The 22,663-nt window shown below is 47.4% G+C and overlaps 1 protein-coding gene across 4 annotated transcripts in view; it reads right to left on the reverse strand.

The window, feature by feature from the left end:
- The window catches only part of Shisa6 (shisa family member 6), a 299,726-nt gene extending 284,730 nt beyond the window's left edge, over positions 1–14,996 (reverse strand). For all 4 annotated transcript variants that reach the window (XM_059269400.1, XM_059269399.1, XM_059269398.1 and 1 more), the window contains exon 1: positions 14,344–14,996. In XM_059269400.1, coding sequence (XP_059125383.1) covers positions 14,344–14,996 — 653 coding nt within the window. The remainder of the gene's footprint in view (positions 1–14,343) is intronic.
- Positions 14,997–22,663: the final 7,667 nt, after the last annotated feature.

The raw sequence follows: 22,663 nt of genomic DNA on the forward strand, positions 1-22,663 counted from the left end.
AGATTTTTCTGCCTCCGTTTTCATTTATCACGCAGACAGATGGTCAAACTCAGGTCTCGTCAAAGCAAGTAGGAACCCATGACCCCTTAGCTCACCTTGTAAGGCTCCATCTTTGGTCTAGTAATAACCTGTTCACGGGGACCTCAGAAATAACCCACGTGGACTTTGGTAGCAGCCTGAGCCACATAAATGCTTCAGGAGAAAGAAAATGTACTCAGTCCAGTAAGTTGTTCCACACCAAGAACAAGACCAGTTGGACAGTCAGACTCCAGCCACGCCCTTTCTCCTTTGGGGAGGGAATGGGAAGGAACTGATAATAGGTCAAAGGGGTGGACTTGTCCACAAAGAAACTATTGCAGCTGATTTTCTTAGTCCCAGGGACTAATGAGAACATTCCCCTTTCTGAAAAAAATTCCAAGTCATCCCTGCCTCATTGTGTATCCTAAATATAATTAATTCTTTTCTCTTGCCACTAAAGATTTGGGTTCTTGATGAGAGGGGCCATCAGCCTCCCTTTTGGTCCTCTTTGCAGAGAAAGCAAAGTAAAATGTACCAGTTTAGGAAAGGGAACTGTTTCTTAAAACTACAAGGCAGATCATAGAAGTTGGTTTTCGTTTTTCTCTATAAATCTCTGAGAGCTGCTTCTTTTACATTTCCCTAGAAGTGATGTATAGATAGATGCTCTATTCCAGCTAGGTAAAGGATTCCAGTTATCTGAGTTCCAGATAACTGAATTCTTATTGGCACTGAACTTGAGGACAAGCTGGCGTCCTCTTTGACCTCTCCTTTGCCACTCTCTTCTGGACAGTCAGAGTGTTTTTATCCTCCAAAATCTGCAGTCAGGACAACTGAAATGAACATATTTTTAATAACCTCGGACCAAGGAGAATGGCTTAATTTATTTCTCCCTATTCCCAGTTCTCTCACAGTCCACTTGAAAAACACAGCTGCTGGCTTTGTGTGTGCCCAAGACCGCTCTCCTCACACAGAGGCGCAGAATGGATGTGGGGATCTCATTTGTTGGTTAACAATGTCTGTGCATCTGCATTGAGCTGTTCTGCAGGTCTGAGTTGTCCCCAGCACAATTGGAATTCATCACGGCCAGTAAACATCTCTGCAAGGAATGGGCAGCCTGCTTGTTCCGTTTTTCAAGGAAGCAGGGCCAGTTGCTGCTGCCCGATGTATGTCTGTCCTGAGGCTGTTGATAGGCGACTGGCCAAGAGTCTACAGCATCTCTAGCCCCACTCATTCCCTAACAGCATCATCTCCATGCACTTCCTCCAGACCCTGGGAAACATAATGCAAATTTACTCATGTCTAAGAAATGCAGAAGAATCAAGCCCAAACAGACTTTCCAGCAATCTTTGGGTGATTTGAGAATGAATCAGATTTGAGTGTGTCAAGTGTTGCTACAGGCTAATTGAAAGGGGGGGGGAGCGGGGGACTGTTACCAAGACGTGTTAGTAGAGCCACACAGCTAACCACACTAAGGGTGAGTTTATGAAAGCTCCTTTGTGGAAGGTGTAGATTTACAGTAGAGTTGGTCAGTTTTGGTGGGTTTTCATGTTCTCTTTGTTTTGTTTTGCTTTTGCTTTTGCTGTTGGTACAGACCTCAGTCTTCAGGTGAGCAAACACAGACAGCACAGCCTGGTGACCAAATACTGGAATTCTGCACTAGGGGGCCTAAATTGGGATGCTGGCCATTTTGATACACTAGTGGTCATTAGCCAGCTACTTACACTCCCATGGCTCTGTTTTCTCATTTAAAAATTAAACAGAAGTAATAAGGCCAAAAAAAATAAAGATAATTGTCTACCTCTCACAGTTATCATGAAGATTAAATTCATTAATATTTGTAAAACATTTATAATAGAGTCTGGTGCCTAGGAAGCACTAAATAAATATTTGACTCTTAAATGTGCTCGGCCCACAGAAACACAACCATATCCCAGGTAGAAGAGGGAAATGGTGGGCACTGACTCAACAAAGCTGATATAACAAAACTCTCAGATCACATAGTCTAGCCATGGCCATGGCCGTCTTGGAAGGAACTACCCACAGGTCCCATTTCCCACCACATCCTAAAGATAAGAAGTCCATCTGCTCACACACCAGATGTTTTTGAGCCCTGTACTTGGACCTGGAGAGGCAGGTGCAAAGGGAGTGTGTCTTCCTTGGTACCAGGCCATTGCAGATCATATTTTGCCTGTCAACACAAGGAAGTAACACGATAAAGGCCCATAGAGAGGCACAGTATCCACAATAGGAGCAAATCCATGGGTTTCTTTGAGGGCTTGGGTGGACAATCACATCAACCTAAGGAAACGTTCTCTATAAAGTAGTCAGTTAGTCTCTTATTCTTCTCTCTTTTTTTCCTTCCTTTTTGCTTCTCTCTAGCCATCTTTTCCTTCTTTAAGATAAGTATAAGTACTATCATCATCTCTATGCTAAAGTAAATCATATTCATGTAAATGTTATTCAGTCATGTAAATGTTACTCAGTAGTTTTCTTTATGCTGGTACTGTCCCAGTTTGACCAAATGAGGCTGACACTTCCTGCTGAGCCCTATTGATGGGACCTGCAACCAAGAAAAGTTACTTCCTTACAACCTGCTTTCCTAAAGAGCCCTTTGGATCTTTAAGCTGTTGGAGTGACTGGGCTCCATGTGTGGTTGGTAGCCCCTAGGTAGACAGCCTCTGCATAGGCAGAGAGACTAGAAGTCAAGTCATATGGGAAGACATATATGATTATCAATTCAAATGATGGATCCCGAGGAGAGGATGAAGAGGCTTTGAATCCTGGAGGAGATGTTTTGCAGTCTTGTGAACAGGAGGAATCAATTTGAGTTCTCCAACACCAACTCAAAATGCACCCTAACAGTAAACCAGACTGTCTGCAGAGTAGATGAATGAATGGACACTTACACCCCAAGAGGAGAGGAGATGATGTCCAGAGGGAAGGGACCAAAAAGGCATTATAAGTCCTTTTTTTACCAAGAGGATCTATAAAAGGAACATGCTAAAAGCAAAGCATCCTTATGAGCCCATTTTCAGAGGACATCCTTGTCCTTAGACAAGGACTATAAGATAAGAATACAGGAACGTATAAGGAAAAGTGCATTCTATTCCACCCCTAGGGATGCTGCTCTTTAAGTGAAGATGTTCCCCATTGTCCTGACTTTCCAGGCATATTGAAGTCACAATGGGCCAGAGAAGCCCATATCACAACAGTATAGTCCCCCATACCCCACATCCCAGTTAATAGACCAGAGGGGCCAAGGGACTCACAGAAGATCACGGAGACAAAAAGTGACAGGAACAGCTTACTATCTCGACATTCAGAAAATGCTCCAAGGCAAGAAAAGATGGATGACAACTTCCAGAAGTAAGAGGAAAGAGCTTTGTTATCTGTCCCTTGAGAGTCCATAAGTAGATGAAAGGGGGAATGTCAAAGTCCTTTTTCTAGGGTGCCTGCTGACTGCTTCTGGTCATTCCTACAGGAAATGCGATGTTGCCTCCCCCTAACAGTGCTATAGGAACAGCGATTTATGCACAGGTTCCTCAGACCACTGAGCAAGACCCTCAATGGGAACAAAAGCAAATCTCAATGTCTTCTGTCCCCCAGAAGTAGGGCAAGCTGTCTGAAGTTGGTCTCTGGACCCCCTTCTTCTCAGGGTCAGCTGACTACCCTGCAGCTATGACATCATAACACTACTTCTCAAAGCAGAAAGAGTCGTGAATTTTAAAAACGTAGGAAAATGAAATCAGAAAATAAAGAAAGATAAGGAAAATTGGATATAGTTTCCAGAGAGAAATGTCCAGAAAGACATTTTGGAGGGAGTTTATCAACAGTCATTCTATAGCAGTCGGGGTAGGTTAATCCCAATTGGTGAAACAGGAATTACAGAACATATTCAGGAAATAACTGTCTGTATATATACACACACACACACCTGGGCACAATACTGAGGATTCAACCAAGGCTTCATACATGGTAGGCAAGTACTCTGTTCCTAGTCATCTTTTGCCTTTTTATTTAGAAATAGGATTTCACTAAACTGCCCAAACTTACTCTATGGTCCAGGTAGGCCTTGAACTAGTGGCCTTCCTGCTCCAGCTTCCAGAATAGCTGAAAACAGGCCTAAGTTACCAGACTTAGCCAGAAAATAACACTTTATTGTTCCTTGAGCCATTGCAGGGTTTTAAACGAAAGTTTAAAATAATAAAATAAAACAAAATTTATCTTTGGGAGCTATTTTATTGAATAGATATGAAAGATTGGTCATTAGCATGCTGACTGCCTACCTGGCCTGCTCAGAGACAATCTGTCCTTCTCCATGGTGGTGGTGGTATATGTGCCCCGCACAATCCTTGCAGTCTTGTCTGACCTATTAATCTGTTCATCATAGCTTTTTATCAGACAGAAAAAAGAAAAAAAATCAACTTTGTCCAGGTCCAATTTGGGTAAATTTTGAATTAGTGGCATCAGAATCGATGCAATTTAATGAAGTCACAGCTGGATGAATTCAAGAAGAAAGGCTGGAGGGGGGAGAGGGGTTGGAAAGACAAGACAGAAGTGACCAGGAATCAAGATCAGGGCAGATGGGGAAGCAGTGGTGGTAGAGGAGACGGGGCAAGTCACAAAAAGATACATTTTTAATGATGTGACTTGAAAGAGAGAAGAGAAGAAACACAAATGCTTCTTTGCAAACGCTCCAGGGTGCAGAGAAGAGGCACTTGCTGCATGGACATGGGTCCAGAGTCTGAAGCTGGCTGTGCATCATCTAAATGACCTGTGCTGGTCCCCCAAGCCTGTGGGCTGTCACTCCCAGGAAACTTTAGGCAAATTTCTTTACACGCAGTAGTAGTAAGTCAGAGATAACTGACTAGGAGCATAGCAGGAGGGCAGCGCTCCGGAGTCTTCCTCATCTTCTGAAGCAGCATCAGCATCTGGACTACTATCCTGCCAATCATTCCATGGAGGTGGCTTGGTGTGAGCCTTGCTCATCCTCCCAAAGAGCTGCCTAAATACCAGTGTGAGGTCCCAACTCCCTCCTGCTGGAATCTGACCCTGATTCCAGAACTGAGGAGGGGGAAACAAAACCACTTCTGAACAACTACCTGTTCCCCACCCTTCCACCCCCAGCCCCATCTGTCAAACCCCAACAAAGGTCTTAAGCGTCCAGCCCTACAAAAGGAGAGGTTGGAAGGGATCTAGAAGGCACTCTCAGATTTCACTTAATTAATAGCCCATCCCAGGGCCCAAGTTCCTCCCCAGGGAGCAGCTGGAGTGCAGGAAGAGGGAAAAGGGTAGAAACCACACTTCCCAGAAGAGGACATTTGGCTAAGAGAACAACCAATATGTCCAGAGGACAGGTGTCCTGAGTAATGAGACTTTAATGCAGAAGCTAATGGGAACAGGACATGAAACCAAATGCCAGAAAAGCAAGGAATAATGAGCGTGTTTGAGAAGACTACAGGAAGCAAAGACTCTTCTACCAACATTAGGGCACAGGGCCAAGGTTCTAGCCACCCAGAGCCTTGCTGGAGCTTTAGCTCCCAGGTCCCTGGAAATGGGAACAGTGGCTTTAGGCAAGGAGGATCCCGGGAGGGAAAAAAGCTGGAAGGAGGTAAGAGGACTAACAGTCCTCTGCAGAGCTGGGTTCCTGGAGGCTACAGAAACAGCTTTTAGAGCCAGTGACTCTGCTCAGGTACCCTTGCTGCGGTACTGCAGACCAGGCATCTGGGCCCCACACTGGCTGACACCTAAAGACAACACCTGGAGGCCACATCCAGCTGTGGCTGTTAGGATGTCTCAGGATTCCTTCCTCCTCCTGTGCCTTTCAGGGCAAAGGATGAGAGAAGGAAGGAGGTAGAGACCCAGGAAGGAGCGAAGCCTTGAGTTAGCATAGCCAGGAGGACAGAAGGGAGAAAGGACGGCAGACCGGGCATGAGAGAATTAGCTGCAGCTCTCTTGCATGTGCAGCATTGGGTGTTATAAATGGGGGAGGGGGCATGGAGGGACAGTGATGAATGGACCTGTTAGTGAGCTATGAGTCTCAGTAATTAAAACTGGGGATGCCCTGAGGTCCATCCTCTCCCTAGACCTGTCTTTCCTCCATTCCCCAGCTCCTCTCGCCTCTCTCCAAGGCTGTGACTCATGCACCACTGCCCAGGGCTTCTTTCTAAACCATGCAGGGGTTTGCATTCTTTTTGTTTTCCCCTCAGTGAACTTCAATATTTCGTCTTGCTTCTTACACGTCTTTGTACGCTTTCATCTCAGCCAACAACACCCACACCTGAAACAAAACCCTCTCACTGTCCTGGGCACATCTGTACCCCAGGTGCAGTCTAAGTGGGAGTGTTACCACGTTACCAGCTCTGGCTGAGAGGTCATTGACCCTCTTGTCCTTTATGGTAACAAGCTGTCCCAGGCACAAGCAGGGGTGGGGGTGGGGGTGGCGGGCACGATGACTGCTTTCTTAAGCATTTCCGGTATTACTGACTGTCAGGAAGGTGAAAGACAGCTGCCTTTCTAGACCCTACGGGAAGATCGAGATGGGCAACACAGTGATAGCATGGCCTTGGGCAACTCATTCTGCCTCTGAGTAGGTTTCCTCATCTGTAAAATATGCCTCTCTACCCTGTGGGCTGACAGGGGGCAGAGGAGGTGGGGCATGCAGTGAGACTTGGCTTGGTAAATGCAGAACAGGGCTCCCGGCGCCAAACAAGTGCTCAAGACCAGATACTATTGCTTACGACCTCATCCAGCTGAAACCTCAGGGCTTCATAGCTTTCCTGAGTTTCATAGATGATGGAAGAACGTAAGTTCCTGACAGGAAGAACGCCTATCTTTTGATACCCACTGCCCAAGTTCATAGTGGAACAGACTCCTTCAAGAGTGTTTAAAAGTGGCCTCTACATGTGTTAGAGGGACCATGGCAGTGATACAGGTGCTCAGCCCCTCCTCTTCCCCTAATTCTTGACTGAGATTGGTCAAAAATACCCATCTGCAACAGCATGGCCATGACCGTTCCCAGCTCTCCAGACTATATTAGGTGGCACCTTACCCCTTGCTCTTTACTCAGCCAGCCCACTCTTGCCCCAACCAATCCCATCCCATAAATATGAATTGGGGGCATGGGAAGAAGGCGGGTATGATAAATGGCTGTTATGAATCTTCCGGAAATGCTATGGTAGCCTCATCTCCACGGGTCTGCAGATATCCATGGCAGTCTGACCCAAGAGATAACTCCATCTGAATACAGAATTGCAGAGGCAGTGGCCCTGTGACAGAGGGCAGAGGGCAGTGAACAGGGGGCTCTGATCCCAGGCTTCCTCTCTGCATGCATCCCAAAGAAACTGGGTCCCTTTACCCTCAGTATCAAAGCAGGAAGCTAAATTGAGCGATCTGTCTACTATTTTATGCAGAAATGTGGGACATTCTTTTTTCTACCCTCTTTGGGCAGTTATCTGAAATGTTTGATGCATATTCAACTCCTTTTTCTTGTCTTCTTTCCCAACTATCCCACAGCTTGCCCAGCACACTGCTGTCACGTGACACTGGTCTTGCCTAAGAGGTACTTGTCTTCCCCCGTGAGGAGCAGCCCTGTCCACATGGTCCTAGTGGGTAAGGGGCTCTCCCTTCCTCTGGTCCTGCTTCTCAAGACCGTAGAGATGCCCCCTCTTAGGAGCTCTCTTCAGGGAAGGCACTGTGGCTTCCCACCACCTTGTCCATTCATCAGCCTTACTCATGACTTATCACTGCTTAAAGGAACCAGCTCTCCCTGAGAGGGTGAACTATGCTATGGTTACCGAAAGCCATACTGGCTACATCTCCGTGAGTGGTGCTATGGAGCCATTTGCAGAAGAAGAATCAGCCTGTGGCCTCTTAAGGAGACTGCTTGGGAAGAGAATTCAACATGTACAGACCCCCAGGTTCTTTCAGAGGATCAAGCAGAGCAAATGCAAAGCTGCTAAGAGCTGCTGAGTGTCATTTAATACAGAGTCATCTCACAGAATGATGGAGGCCATCCTTGCAAACCTCCAGCCCCGTTAGTTGCTGGCTTCTTGACCCAGAGCTGAGAAAGGGAACAACAGCCAACGAGAACTGTGCTTTCAATGAGGGATCTTCCATATGCTGGGGCGATCCTGGAAGGTAATTCTGGACACGCGCGCGCGCGCGCACGCACACACACACACACACACACACACACACACACACACCTGCAGAACCTCACTGATGTGATAAGTCTCAATACTCCCTCCACCTCCAGGTGAGAGCAGAAGCATGCAGAGTTACATTTTTAATTTCATATCTCTACCCACACCGCTATTCAGTGGTTCTTTGCCCTGGTCCACCCTCCTTCGGCATATGCTGTATTTTCCTTTTTCAACAGTCTGCATTACTCACATCTTAGTAGAGGATTTTGCTTAGATCAGGTTATTGCCCTTTAGAAAAGAACGCAGAGAAACTGCAAAAAAAAAAAAAGACCAGGGACTATCGTGAGAAATCATGTTGGTGGATGGAAACACGGAGGCCAGCAAGACTCAAGAGCTAGACACAGGGAAGGGACTGACAGGAGAAGGCTGTCACTCACATCTCCAAGTGTCTGAAAGTTATTTGTTGATGACTAAGAATCAAGCATAAAGCAAAGCAGACTGGTTTCAGTGAAGAAAATGACACTGAGCTCGGGCCTACAGCATGGACGCCAAGGCTTTCAGCAAAAGCTCACTCAACTAGCGGCTGGGACACGTGGCTTTGTGACCTATGCTCTATTGATTTCAAGTGCCTCGCTTATAAAAATTATATGTTAAACTGACTGTGAGAATAAGGCCATGATTCTGAAATGGATGGCAAAATAATGGAAGATGTTAGTCTGCCTTTTCCTAAGACTTTGGTTTTACTTGTAGAAAAAAAAATGAAAGAATAGAGTTAACTATCTGCTCTGATTATTTTTAAAATAAGGCTACTAGAGACTGTAGGCCAAGGGTGTCGGACCTTGTTAGGGTTTGCTGGTAAACTCTCTAGGCCCGGCCTTCTTCCCCTCTGTAATATCTGCCAACAAAAGAAGTACAAACATGAGGTCATAAAAGTGACTCAGGGAAAAAATAAAATGAGTTTGAGCTTCTCAAAGAGGGACGAAACCATCACAGAAGGTGTGTTTGCAATGAAGGTAGCGTAGGCCCTCATCTATCTCATCAAGCCCCCTCGCCACCAACCTGAGACATGTTACACATCCACAAAGTCAAATCGTAATTTTGTAATGTCACAAAACATATGTTGCCAAGGAACGTGACAAAATCGATAAGGCAAAATGTACTTGAGTCTATGACAATTTCAAGCATAGGCTGTTCAGAACTTTGCGTGGACAGGAAGGATTCAGGGAAGAAGGAAGCTGGCAACTGTCACAGCCAGGAGCAAAGAGCTAACTCCAACATGCAGTAGGTAGGGGCTCTCCCTGGCTATGGGACGGAGGTAGAAAATTAAGACCTAAATAATATCCCGCCAGGCCCTGGAGAAATCAGCCAGCAGAACTAGATGGAGGAAGTTCTTTTGGGTATCACTGTCTTTTTAATTCCAGATCTATAGGCATGTCTGTCTGGGATAACTGACCTCTTTCAGTGAGCACACTTTTCAAATGTCTTAACCATGGCTTTCTGCACAATCGATACGAACCAACACCCCAGCAATGCAGTCTCTCGTGCAAATCAGTTGAAAACAATGAATTATACTTTGTCTTCTACAAGCTCCTTAGCAGACTAGGACTACGGATAAATTCTTGTTTCTGGGCAGCAGATTCCTTGAAATGAATGTATTCTGAGACGGGGCGGGATGAGGCAGATGTGCAAGTCTTCTGAGCGGGGGTGGGAGGGGTGGGGGGGGAGCAGTGCAGAAAAGAAACATGAAGATAGTGAGTAACATGACCCCAGAAGGTTGTCAAGGCCTGAAGATTGTTGAAAAGCCATTTGCCTGGTTATATCGCTAAAGCAAGAATGAACCCAGTTAGCCTGTGTGTCAAGGAAGCGTGCTTTGGAGTTTGAACCATGTTCTGCCTTCTCTAGGCCAGTGGGGCTCCCATGCAATGTGTCCACATACATTCAAGAACCGGAACAAAGTCACACCTGCGGGAGGCTCGGCAGCACTGTGTTTTGTTCCATTAGTGGTAACCATCAACTTTTCACCCAGTCACTGTCTTATTTGTTGTTACCTTCTTTCTGCCTTCCTGGGCTCCTGTGCCTATCCCTCCTTCGTAATGCTTCTGTCATTTCCCAGCCTTCCCCGTGTGCAATTCTTTTTAAACTCAAAGAAAAGGGGAAACATGAAAAAGGGGAGGCACTTCAGCCCAAGGCAAGATTCTTTTCTCCCCTTTCCTTCCTAACTCCATCTGTATTTGGAGTTAAAAACAAGCCGATTTAGTTCAGATCAATTCATAATGGGGAGCCCACAGTACTTGAAGAAACTGGGTGTGTGAGAGGACTTGACAGCTGGTCTCTCCCAATACTTAGAAACAGTTCTTCACTCGCTCAACTCTGGAGTGGTCCTGTTACAACAGTGTTGGCCTAGAAGGAAAGCAGAGCTGTCCTGGTTTGTAATTAACTTCTAGAAGGAGAAAGGGCAAAGCAAAGTTTTCCCTGGCCTATGCTAGAGATAAGAAAGTTAGTTCAGAGACAGACTCTGCAGATGAATTACCTCCCAATACCTTCCCCTTCTCCTGATGATGTATACTCTGGCTCTGCTTCTCTGAGCATCCTCCCCTGCCCATCATTTCCCTACCCACCTTCCTTCATACTCCCAGTCCCGTACAGGCACCTCTGACTTCACCAACTGTGTCTACAGCATCTTAATAGCTTCCTGACCCATCTGTTAATTAGCCATCTAAAAAAGAAGCCACACAGTTCCTCCTTAGAGTGATTCTCATCTCCAAGACATTAATGAATCAACTCATGGTGAGGAGGAGGAATAGGTTTGGATGTGAGACAGCTAAGGGCAAAGTAGAATGCCAAAAGGGGCCAGCCTCCGAGGCTAGATGCTGGGCAGAGCTCATATTCCTGGAGGACGTGGGCCATCATTCTCTGGGCAAACAGCCTCAGGTAACAACTACAGAGACACTCAGGAAACATGACAATCAGTGGATGCCTGCAGTTCCAACCTCTCAACCTGAGAAGTTCTAAAGCAGGGGCAAGAAGGGGATGTAGCTTCTAATAGAAATGGGGTTCCAGCCAGAAAAGGCAGGACACCCTCACTCAGACACTCAGAACTAGCTTGGCTTTCTCCTCCCCAGAGCCCAACTAGCTGAGTGCAGGTGTGTTTGCATCATTCCCACTGCCTTGTCTGTTAGAATCGCCAGAGAGCTGCCTAGTTCCCCTCCAGACACTGACTTCTCACTCAGAATCCTGCTAGCAAGAGCTAATCACTTCTAGAAAAAGCAAAATCTGCTGCAAGGGAGGGAGAGATGTAAGAAAGTCCAGCCATAAGGAATATGCGTGTGTATGGCAGACAGAGGGCTGCCCAGCCTGGGAACACCAAGGCAGAGCAGATGGCCAATCCCTTCTTCCATCTCTTCTCAAACTCCCACAGTATCCCTTTGCAATGAGGCTTTGCTCACCGAAACTCCCTCAGACTCAGGAACGCTTGCCCCAGGGAAGGAAGGGGCTCAGGTCTGCCTGTCTTCAGGGAGGCTCACACACTGCAACAGCTCTGTTCTCCCTTTCAGTATGGACACATCTCGGCTCCACTGTTTCAGAAAGCACAGAACTGAAACACATGCCCTCTCCCAACTTGGCCTCTGACCAGGAGCATTCCTGTTCCCCCACACACACACTCTCCCTAGGAAAAACTCATTACTACGTGAATACATACCTTCTCCATCACTGCCCCCTTTCCCCTCCCTTGCCTCTCTTACAACACACACTGCACAACTGCCCCCAGCTGGGGTGGCCAGCAGTGACATCTGAGGTATAAGCAGAGAAAGAGGAGCTTCCTCCCCTGGGGCCCACTCAGAGGTGCATTGCACGTGAGAATAATGTGCGCACTCACACTGACGCACTTGGAAGGAAGAGGTCCAGGAGATATGCTATCTTGCCAGTTACCCAGAACTGAAAAAGGCTTTCCCTGAGCTGCTCAAGGTTACTCCTGAGTGTCCTTAAGTGTCACTCATCGCGGTGAGTCTCATTCATCACTGATCTCCAACCCCACCCCACCCCCACCTGCTACACATACACTGACAGGCGTTGTCCCTAACCACCCAGCACCAACCAGTATAATGGTTTCCAAAGCACTGATCAGGCGAGGCTGCAGCTGCTAGAGAGGTGCTGTGAACTGAATGAAATCAGGAGGTAAATTTGAGGGAGAAACATCACATATTTACATAATGGTCTGGGGCCTGAAATCCAGTACTTTCCTCGTGGTTCACTCTCTCCTCCTCCCACCCCAGAAATAATGGTCCCAAGAGACCATGGTTACCCTAGTGTGGGACAGAGGGAGTCTATGGGGAAGATGAGATTACTCTCAAGAACAGTGGCTTCTCCAGAGCAACATGGCAATGTTGGTTTTCATAGGGGCTTAATCTCAGACTCTGAGGCTACAACCTTATCAAACACAGGTGATGTTGAACAAAGTGTACGAGGCACCGGGGGCAGGACAGGGAGAAACCCCAAGAAAGGTTTGTGAGAATCAACTAGAAAGAGGTAAGAGCCAGGGTGGGTTTAATGAGACAAGAGGAAGCAAGAGGCGATGAGCCCCTGAGTCCTGGGTCAGAGGTGACAGATGAGGAACACAGGTACATCTGCTTCAGAAAGGCACCTGCCCCTGGGCAATTCCTTCTTTGCTTTCCAAGCTGAGCCGAAGAGAGAATTCACAGCCAGACCAAACAAACTCCTGGGAAGTGTCGGTGTCTTGCTCCTATTCTGCTCACAGTACCCATCCTCTGCATGGCGAGATATGGAGACCACAGACCATCGCTCACAATCCTAGTTCAAGTCCAAAGGGATGTTGAGTAAGCCTAGGCTAAGAGCAGCTAATGGAAGAGGGGCTAGCCCAGGTAACGAGGGGGTTAAAAGGGGATGCTCCCTTTACAGTCAGCCCAAGGCTAGTACTTGAGTGTGAAATGTCTGCATTTAGTGGATTTGAGTCAATGAAACCTGACAGGGAATATCATCTTCTCACACTCACATTATGGGGGGAGGGGGGCAGAATCAGCTCCTTCGGCATGCCTAGAAATTTCTACCTGCCTTCCTCTTTGCAGCAAGGTAGGGGTGATTAATGTTCAGAGCTCCTAAGGGAGGAGGTTGTCAAGCCATGAGGATAATAAGCAAGGTGCATGGACCAGGCTAGGCTTGGTAGGTCAACTCATAAGCAGTGGACTGGGGGCTGGGCCTGGGAACTAGGGCAGTGCCCACTCTGTGTGCCAGAAATGGAAGTGTTTCCTGGGGCAGGGCTTTCATTGAAGCCACATCCAACCATTCATCTTCATGGGGACACGGGGAGCATAGCTGACTTCGCATCCTCTCTGCCTGTGCAATTCCTAAAGGAGAGACAGGGCTCCTGTTGTGGCTTTGACTTCCCAACGATCTCCCTGGGAGCCAGAGACAGGGTGGGAAGCAATCGGAGTGCAACTATGGACTGTCACGTTTTAAGCTCCCGTTATAAATTTTGGAAGGGGGCAGTCCCCACTGTCTTTACCATGTGTGCAGTAAAAGATGCCCAGCCGGGCTGAACACCATCCAGTGTTAACTCAAAGAGGCCTGCCTTGGAGGAACAAGTTCTCCATCCTCTGCAGGAAAGATAAGCACCCTACTGGAAGGCATACCATCTGTGCTTGGTCAACACGCATGGGGAACCTTCTTCCCAGCAGAGGCGCCAGCCACCCTTTCCATGTCATCCTGCTCTTAACCCCTGGGAACATCCCAGCTTACACTAACCCACTTGCTATTCTTTTCAGTGAGGTACTCACACTGTTCAGGTCTTTATATTAAGGTGGCACTCCGGTTTAAAAAACAAACAAAAACCTAAGCGCGGTACAACCCATAGTAAAGTGGCCACACACCATGAAAAAGAGAGCCTAGAGATTGGGAAATTGGTGAAATTCTTACCCTTGAACACCATCAACTCCATTGATTGGTACTTTGTGTTGCAAATCCCTCTAACACTAAAGGATGCCTAGCTGCTTCCTATGGAACAGGAGAGAGCTACAAAATTTACTGCTCTTAAAGGAAGCGACTGTGGAAGTGACTTAGAAAGAGAGAAGAGGTGTGTGCATGAAGAGGACTGGAGGTGGGGGGAGTATGTTAAGAGGGGGCGAGGCCTGGGGATCCAAGGCAGGCACCCAGCAATGCCTCTCACCTGTGGATGTTCATCTCTCGCGGGGGGCGGTGGGCCTTGTCATAGGAGACCTTGGCGAAGACGCCCGCCACGATGACGAAGGCGATCACCCCGCAGGTGATGTAGACGGTGAAGTTGGTTTTGTCCTTCTCCGGGTCGTACTTGTTCTCCGGCCCCGGCGACACCACCTTGGTGCTGGGCGTCTGCACCCATACGGGGCTTTGGTAGTTGGTGCACTGGCGCTGGTCCAGCTTCTCGTGGCGCTTCTTGCAGCAGAAGCGATAGTAGCAGGTACCGCAACAGTACAGGTAGCCGCTCTCGCTGTTGTTACACTCGAACTCCTTGTCGTACTGGCCGCTCACGTCGTAGTAGCCCCAGCACGTCTCGTAAGTGACGGTCGCGCTGGCCGCCGCCGCCGCCGCTGCCGCCGCCGCGGACTGTCCCCGCCGGCTGCCCGCCTCCGGGACGCCGGACGCCCGGGCGGTGCTGTTCAGCTCGCGGCCGCCGCGGGCTAGGGCACCTCCGGAACGCCGACCCCCGACGGCTCCCGCGCCAAGGGTCCGGTTAGCCGCGCGGCCGCGGGCGGCGTCTGCGCCGGGCGGCAGGTGCAGGGACGAGAGCGACAGCAGCAGCGACAGCAGCAGAGGCGGTAGCAGGAGGCGGCGCAGCGCCATGGCGGGGCCGGGCGGGAGGGCGCGGGCGGACGCGGGCTGCAGGCCGCTGCCCCAGCGGCTGGCCGGACTCCGAGGGCGGCCGCGCGGGCTGGGCGAGCGACGCGGGCCGGTCAGTGGCGGGGCGATGGCGCCATCGAGGCGCGGGCGGTGGCGGGAGCGCACGGAGCGGCGGGGCGCAGGCTGCGCGGGGCTCTCAGGCTGCGCGCCGGCTCCGCGCTCCCCCTGCGGGTTCCGCGCTCCTGGCGGGCAGCCCCATCCCCCGCCCGCGGCAGCGGCGGCCCCGCGCGGCTCGGCTCAGGCCGGCCCCGAAGCGCTGCTCCCGGAGGCGGCGGCGGCGGCGGCGTGGTCCCGTCCGGGCAGGTCCTGCGGGACGAGACGGTGCAGCGGTCACGGGGTGCGGGGATCGGCGGGCTGCCGGGCGGGGAAGGAGTGCGCAGCCCTCGAGGAGTGCGTCCCGGCTGGGACGGTGGCCCGAGGGCGCACAGAGAGCCCCTGCGGGAGTCACCCGGCCGACCGGCCCCGGTGAGGTGCAGCCTGCTGAGGCTGGGGTCGGGCGGGCAGTCCGGGAGCGCGGCGGCTGCACCTCAGTCACTCACCGTACCCGGCTGCGACTGCAGCGGCGGCGGCTAGGCGGGAGCGCAGCGGTCGGAGCTAGAGAGCAGAGCTGGGAGCCGCCTGCACTAGTGCCGGAGCGTGTGCGATAGGCGAGAGGGAGACACACGCACTCACACAGCAGCACACGCGGGAGCGCCGCGCGGGGAGGGCGGGGAGGGAGGCCAGCCGCTCGCCGCCGCCCACGTTTCCACGCCTGGGCGCCCGGGTGGGGGACGGCAGGACTCCTCTTTGCCTCTTCCCCCCTCTCTCGAAGCTCCGCGTCACCGAAGCCCGGACACCAGTTAAGCAACACCGCGCATTAAGCTGGCAAAGAGGGAGCTCCCCCTGCTCCCCACTTCTCATACCCCGGAGCAAGATCAGAGTGAGCTCTCTGGAGCCGGCCCGCGGCAGGGTCAGACGTCCTCTGACATGATCGCCCTTCCAGCCCTCTTGGTCAAGTACCACCCCCGCCCCCCTTACCTTAGCCTGGTCTTTGCGCTGCCAGTAAGCGAGTTGGGGTTTCTGCAAGCCTCTGCCTCTCCCTAGTGGTGATGCTCGCAGTCAAGATAAGAGGTCAAACCCATTGCTACAGGTTCCTACACTGAGGCCAGGGGTCAAGTGGGTCTTGGGCCACCAAGTGCCCTGAACTTAGGCTCTTTTCTCCTTCATCTCTCATGCAGGAATGAGATAACTACAGCTCTTAATGACACCTCGAATTCCCTCTTTCTCCAACGTTTTTTCAGCGTTGAGACTGAGTTTAAAAGTAAACAAAAAGAAAACTACCTGGGTTTTAAAGATTCCTTTTGGAAACTCCTGTATTCCTGTGCTGAAATTCCTATTGTTGCTGCTAGGAGAGACAGGCGGGAATCAGAGGCAGGCATTCCCTCGTGACCAGAGTGAGGTAGGCATTCCTGTAACCAGGCTGGCTGAAAGGAGACCCAAAGTCTGACATTCTAAGCTGTGTGGCCACCCCAAGAGGGAGTCAGAGTCTTAGTTTGGAGTGTGTCCTTGGAAGAGGTGGGGGAGCGGAGAAGATGAGCAGCAGCCGGCCAAGCTTCTGGCCATGTGTCCTGAGTACTTTGGGGGAAGGCAGGGGACAGACTGTCAGAAGTATGGCAACAGAAATGTCCCTGAAATAGTCCACTCAATCCTACTCAGGGGGTAATTCAAACAAAAGATCAGCATTCAGGAAGAACTGGCAGTAAATGGACGGATTGAATTGGAGCTGGAACTCAAGATTCCAAGACACGTAGGGACATTTTTCACCCTGGGATGGGTAGAGAGAGATTCACTCATTCTGGCCGGCTCTTCTAGAAACACGCCATGTGTTTCTCAATACCACCTCCTCCTCCTCCTCCTCCTCCTCCTCCTCCTCCTCCTCCTCCTCCCTTCTTCTTCTTCTTCTTCTTCTTCTTCTTCTTCTTCTTCTTCTTCTTCTTCTTCTGCTTCTTCTTCCTCCTCCTCCTCTTCCTCCTCCTCCTCCTCCTTGGCACTTCCTGTTTCCTTCATCTCTTAATGGTTCTGCTAACCATCACTTTTACTGCCAATCCTGCCATGTGCGCTGGTAAGTGCTAGGATAAGGAACAAACAATGTAGCCCCTTCTGTAAGGAGTTCATTTACAGAGACAGTCAAATGATTTCTGCATGGCATGTTTGTGTCCACGACAGAGATGGGCACAGCCTAGTCTCAGAGCAGGGTATAGGCATCTAGCATAGCCCAGGAGAGGAGCAGTGATGGTTCAATACAGTTCTCAGGGTACTCACGAAATGCATGGTGAAGAATGATTCAGAATTAGAAAAACAAGCAAGAAGGTAAGGATACTTCCAGCAGAGGAAACAGTAAAACTGGAAGAAGTGAATTAGTGTGGGTGGGTGAACTAGGCATACAGGGTGGAGGAACTCTTAGAGGGGCTTCTAAATAGAGCAGCTGGGGGCACTGTAGGTCCCGTCAAGAAATTTGTATGTATTTCAGCTGCTGGGGAAATATTGGTGAGTTTTAATAGGGGAAGATGCTATCAAATGTATAGGTTTGTTACATCCTCAAGTCTACTGGAGAAGACTGGACACAGGGAAAGCAATTTAGAAGCTGTGCTGGTAATCCAGATGCAAAATTGATGGAGCAATGAAGTGGACATACGGGAGGGGATGCCTACAATGGAGGTGATGTTCTCATTCAGAAGAGCAGGCTCAAGGCAGTTAGCAGTGGTCATGTGGAAGTGTCTTTGAGAGGTCCACCTGAGGCAGCCCCCCAGGGCAACAACAGAAAGCTCAGAGGAAGCAAATAGGCACACATACTTGGTATTCAGGACAGTGTATTTGAAGAAAACAGCACTGTGCAATTGAATCTGAATAGTATGTGTGATTTCTAAGCCAGTCTCTTCCTGTCTTCTAGTGTTCCCATCTCTTTTATTTGTCCAGAATTTCTGTATGTGTATCTGGACATTCCCTCAGAAATAGGCAGAAGACTAAGTTATTCTCATGAGAGACTCTAACAAGATTTCATCAATCTTACCGATAAAGGGAAATTGACTAGGTTTCTCAAGTCAACTTTCCCCCAATAGGGGCAAATGTGTTGTCAATTCCTGTGCTCCCAAATCATGACATCAACAGACTCACAGAAACAGTATTTTGGTAGGCTAGAATGTGCACAGTTATTTATTTCAATCCTTATTGTAATACATGCTATTATTACTGATATCTCTCCTGTTCACTCTTTGGGGTTGATCAGGTGACTTACCCTCCATCATGCTCCCCCCTGACCCTACCCTATTTTCCCCTTTTTGTTTTTTTGAATGTTAGATTCTTGGCAGTATTGAAACATACTTTATTTGTGGATTTGACCCATTTAAAAGTTACAGAAAAAAAAATTTTCCCCAAACATACACTGACTTTCTGAAGCCCTGAGGCTATGGGGAAAGTGCCCCAATCCTTATTTCTGAAAGGTATGTTCCAATTGGTCTGAGCCAGCTGTAACAACCACCTTCTCTTTAACAAGGATTGGTTAAAAATGCTTACGGGGAGGGGGCTGGAGAGATGGCTCATCACTTAGAGTTCTGGCTGCTCTTCCAGAGGACCTGGGTTCAATTCCCAGCACCCACATGACAGCTTACAACTGTCTATAACTTGAGAATTCAACCCTCACACAGACATACATACAGGCAAAACACCAATAAAGTAAAAGTAAATAATTTTTTAAAATGCTTGCATGATCTAGTTCTAAATAAAGGCAATCTGATGAGGAGTGGGTAGACTTCCTTGCTGTTAAAGCGGTAATAATTTTACACTTCTGAGCATAGTTGCTCTGGATGGTAGATGGTGGGGAGTGGTGATATTCAGCTTGATAGTCATCAGTACTGCTTACTGGGTGTCTCTGCTCTGCCCTTCAGGCATATAGTGGAATTGCAACCCATGGGCTTCCTGTACAAAGCAGGTGTCCTGCTTGGTTTTTTTGGTAATGACACAAGCTAGAGTCATCTAGAGGGAACCACACTGAGCAAAGCCTATGGAGCATTTTATTAATTAGTGATTGACCTGGAAGGCCCAGCCCATGGTGGGTGGTGCCACCCTGGGCAGACAGTCCTGGGGTGTATGAGAAAGCAGACTATGCAAGAAGTGGGGAACAAGCCTGTGAGCAGCAGCCTCCCGCCCATGACCTCTGCTTCAGTTCCTGCCCTGACTTCCTTTGATGATGCACTGTGATGTGGAAGTGTAAGATAAAATAAACCCTTTCCTCCCCAAGTTGCTTTTAGACATGGTATGTTTTTCATAGCAATAAAAGCCCTAACTAAGACAGGGAGATAAGTGGACAAGTAGTGTTCATTCAGTGAGTTGCGAGCAGGAATTGTGTGTGGTGTTTCAGAAGCATCCAATTGCAATGGCATCCCCATCCCACACTTCTTGTTTCCTTCTGAGGCTGGGATAAGGAAGCTTCACTGTGAGAATGGTTTTCATACCCAGGGTTGGTGCCTAACGTCCGGCCACATATATCAACATAAGTCCTGAGAAAACCAAAAAAAAAAAAAAGAGTCTAACCAAGCAGTTTTCTGGTGCTGCATCCTGGCTACTGAAGTCTCAGGTAGGCTGGGGGTACAGACATGGCTCTTTTAAGAGGACCTGCTGTGCAACTGAGCACTTGAGCAGCTGGCACTAGGCACAACTGCCTGCCACAGGCAGACACAACATTCCTAGAGCTGGAGCAGGTAAATGTGGCTCTGGAGTCAGTACCTGCCTGCATGAGGTTAGGCTCTGACAGAACCAAGTGGGGCAGAGCCAGTCGCCAGCATGGCATGTGATAAGCGGATCCCCATAGCAATAGTCTAGTAGTTTAAGTTTGACTCATGTGGTCAGACGAGGCTGCAGACATGCAGGAAGTCAGATCCCGACCAAAAAAACCTGTGAACAGCTATAATACGTTTTAAAATGTGCTTTGATACTGGAGAAAGAAAAGAAAATGGGTATAGACAGTCATAGGAAAAAAATAAATAGTTTAAAAATAATAAAGTAAAATCTTTAAGGACAGAATAAAGTAATATAAAAAGAAAAAGGCCAAGTAAAGGTGGGAAATACACAGGACATCTGGATCTTGTATGGTGTTTTGCTGTTTTGAATTTCTTGGATTCTGATGAGTGAATGGCAGCTGCTGAGTGATACTGGATTATGGAACGAAATTGAACTAAATTGGCCTATATACTTTAGAAATCTCTTGGCTTTGAAATGGAAGTTGGGAAATGTGTTGTGTTGGGGGAGATGTTATGCTTTTGTTTCCACAGGAAGTAAAAAGTTATTTTTTTTTAAATCTTGGCTACAGACATGAAAAATGAAACCCCAAAAGACTATAGGACAGGTGACATATATGCTGATCCCTCTACTATGGGGACAGATCTGAGACTGGATGGGACATGTTAAATCTACAGAGTCCTCATGACTTATTATTACATGCCATTCTTTCATATGGCATAGATGCCTCATATAAAGCTACAGAGTCTTTATGACTTATTATTACATGCCATTCTTTCATGTGGCATAGATGCCTCATATAAAGCTACAGAGTCTTCATGACTTATTATTACATGCCATTCTTTCATATGGCATAGATAGAGGTTTGGTTATACAGTCCAAACAAACTTATAAAGTTAACAGATGCCTTTTACTTGCACAAACATAAAACAAAAAAAAATCATCTTTAACTGACTTGTGCACACTGCACATTCCATACTTGTGTTAATGCAGATATATATGTTACGTTTAAAAGTGTATGTGTTTTCAGAAAAAAAAAGGACCAGACATCAATAAAGACAAGTAGCCCTGGTGATCCAGCCCCTCAGAATGCCTCTGTTGCAGTTATCTCAAAATTCCATATCTAGAACAACTTCAAAGCTGCTAGCTGAGATGGTCCAGCCTCACAGACTATCCAGTCAAGACTTCAGGTAAGCTCTATATTTTCTCATCACACAGAGACTAAACAAAAAATAGTACAGCTAGCTCTCTTAGGACCTGACCATTATCCCAAATTTCTCAGGGTCTTCTAAAGAAGCCATCACACCCAGACAACAGGAAGCAGTCTGGAAAACATGACTCCCACATTCCCAAGAGGTGGGGTAGGTGGTTTTTGGTGTGTTATGGAAGATTGTCGTCATTTAGGGGGGTGGGTTACAAGTTGTTATTGGTAATGATCAGGAAAAAAAAGCTGAAAAAGGAGATTAGATTCAAGGATCTCTTTCTGACAGGAAAAGGAGGGATATAATATAGAAATGATGGGATAAAAGGGTAAATTATTGAATCTACTTTTAAACTAAAAAAAACAACTATCAGTCTTAAATATTGTAATTGGTATATGGATTTTTATATATTGATACAAATCTAAGGTTATTTTTGTTATACTGTACATATGTTTAAGATATTATACCTATGCAGCTCATTTAAAAATGTAATGTAAAGTTCTAGACCCTGAAAGCTATTTAGGATAATAAAGAAATACAGGTTAGAAGTTAGTCATCGATAACAATCAAACTTATAGTCATGCTAGATATGTTTCCAAGGTCAAACAGAAATCTATTTTAAATAGATAGATGGTCTTCAAATACTTCAAAGGCTTAAAGAATGGGGCATTTAAAATGTTTTACTAACATAAGGTTTTTCATGACAGTGAGACATGTCTGCTCCTGGGAGCACAAATTTACTTCAAAAAAGGATGATGGGCATCAAAGAACCTCCATATGGAATTTGCTTTCAATGTAGCAAAGCTAGCCATTTGGGGAAGAAACTGCAGTTGCCTCAACTGCTGGCAGTGTGCTGTCCAAACTGGACAAGCAGGACACAAAAGAAAGCGACTGCTGAACATTGCAAAGACAAGGTAGGACAGTCCTTCAAAATTCCTGCTTCACAGAAAAGTCTGTCAGATGTTCTAGGCCTGTAGGCCAAAGATGGAGGCTCCAACATTGCAGTGGAACCTTGGGTGACTGGCCAGGCAGCCAGATGTCTCTGTCACTTCTATAGTTTTGGAAGTTGTTTGCTCTACACTTCCTGTTTACTCAGGTAATATTATATCCTTCTCAGGTCTCTGATGAAATTAAAGACTAGATAGTTATAGTTTTATAGTTTTCCTTGTCACCAAATTCAAAAGAGAAACTTATATAAGAGATGTAAAGTTTATAAGGTTGAGAAAAATGAAAGCTTATGTTGTTTATCTAAGAAGATGTTTTAAGGTCTAAAAGGGTATTTTCAGAATGGTAATAAAAGTTATAATAAAAAGTGGTTTATGTCTAAAACTTTGGACTCATCAAAATAAAATAGATAATAGAATAATTTCTCTAAATTTGACAAATACAAATGGACGGACCATTGTGAGCGTATTTCTTAATTGATAATTGTTCTTATTGTATATAATTTTACTGTATTAGCATTAAAACCTTTCCTTTTTATTTAGATAAAAAAGGGAAAATGTTGTGGGATATTTGTTCACTGTGTGAAACTGTATTGCTGTGATTGTTGTAATAAAAAGCTGAACAGCCAATAGCTAGGCAGGAGGTATAGGCAGGATTTCCTGGGAGAGAAAGGAAGAGGAAGAGGAATCT

This window comes from Peromyscus eremicus, chromosome 8a (genome assembly GCF_949786415.1).
Source record: "Peromyscus eremicus chromosome 8a, PerEre_H2_v1, whole genome shotgun sequence".
In the NCBI taxonomy this organism is placed as follows: domain Eukaryota; kingdom Metazoa; phylum Chordata; class Mammalia; order Rodentia; family Cricetidae; genus Peromyscus; species Peromyscus eremicus.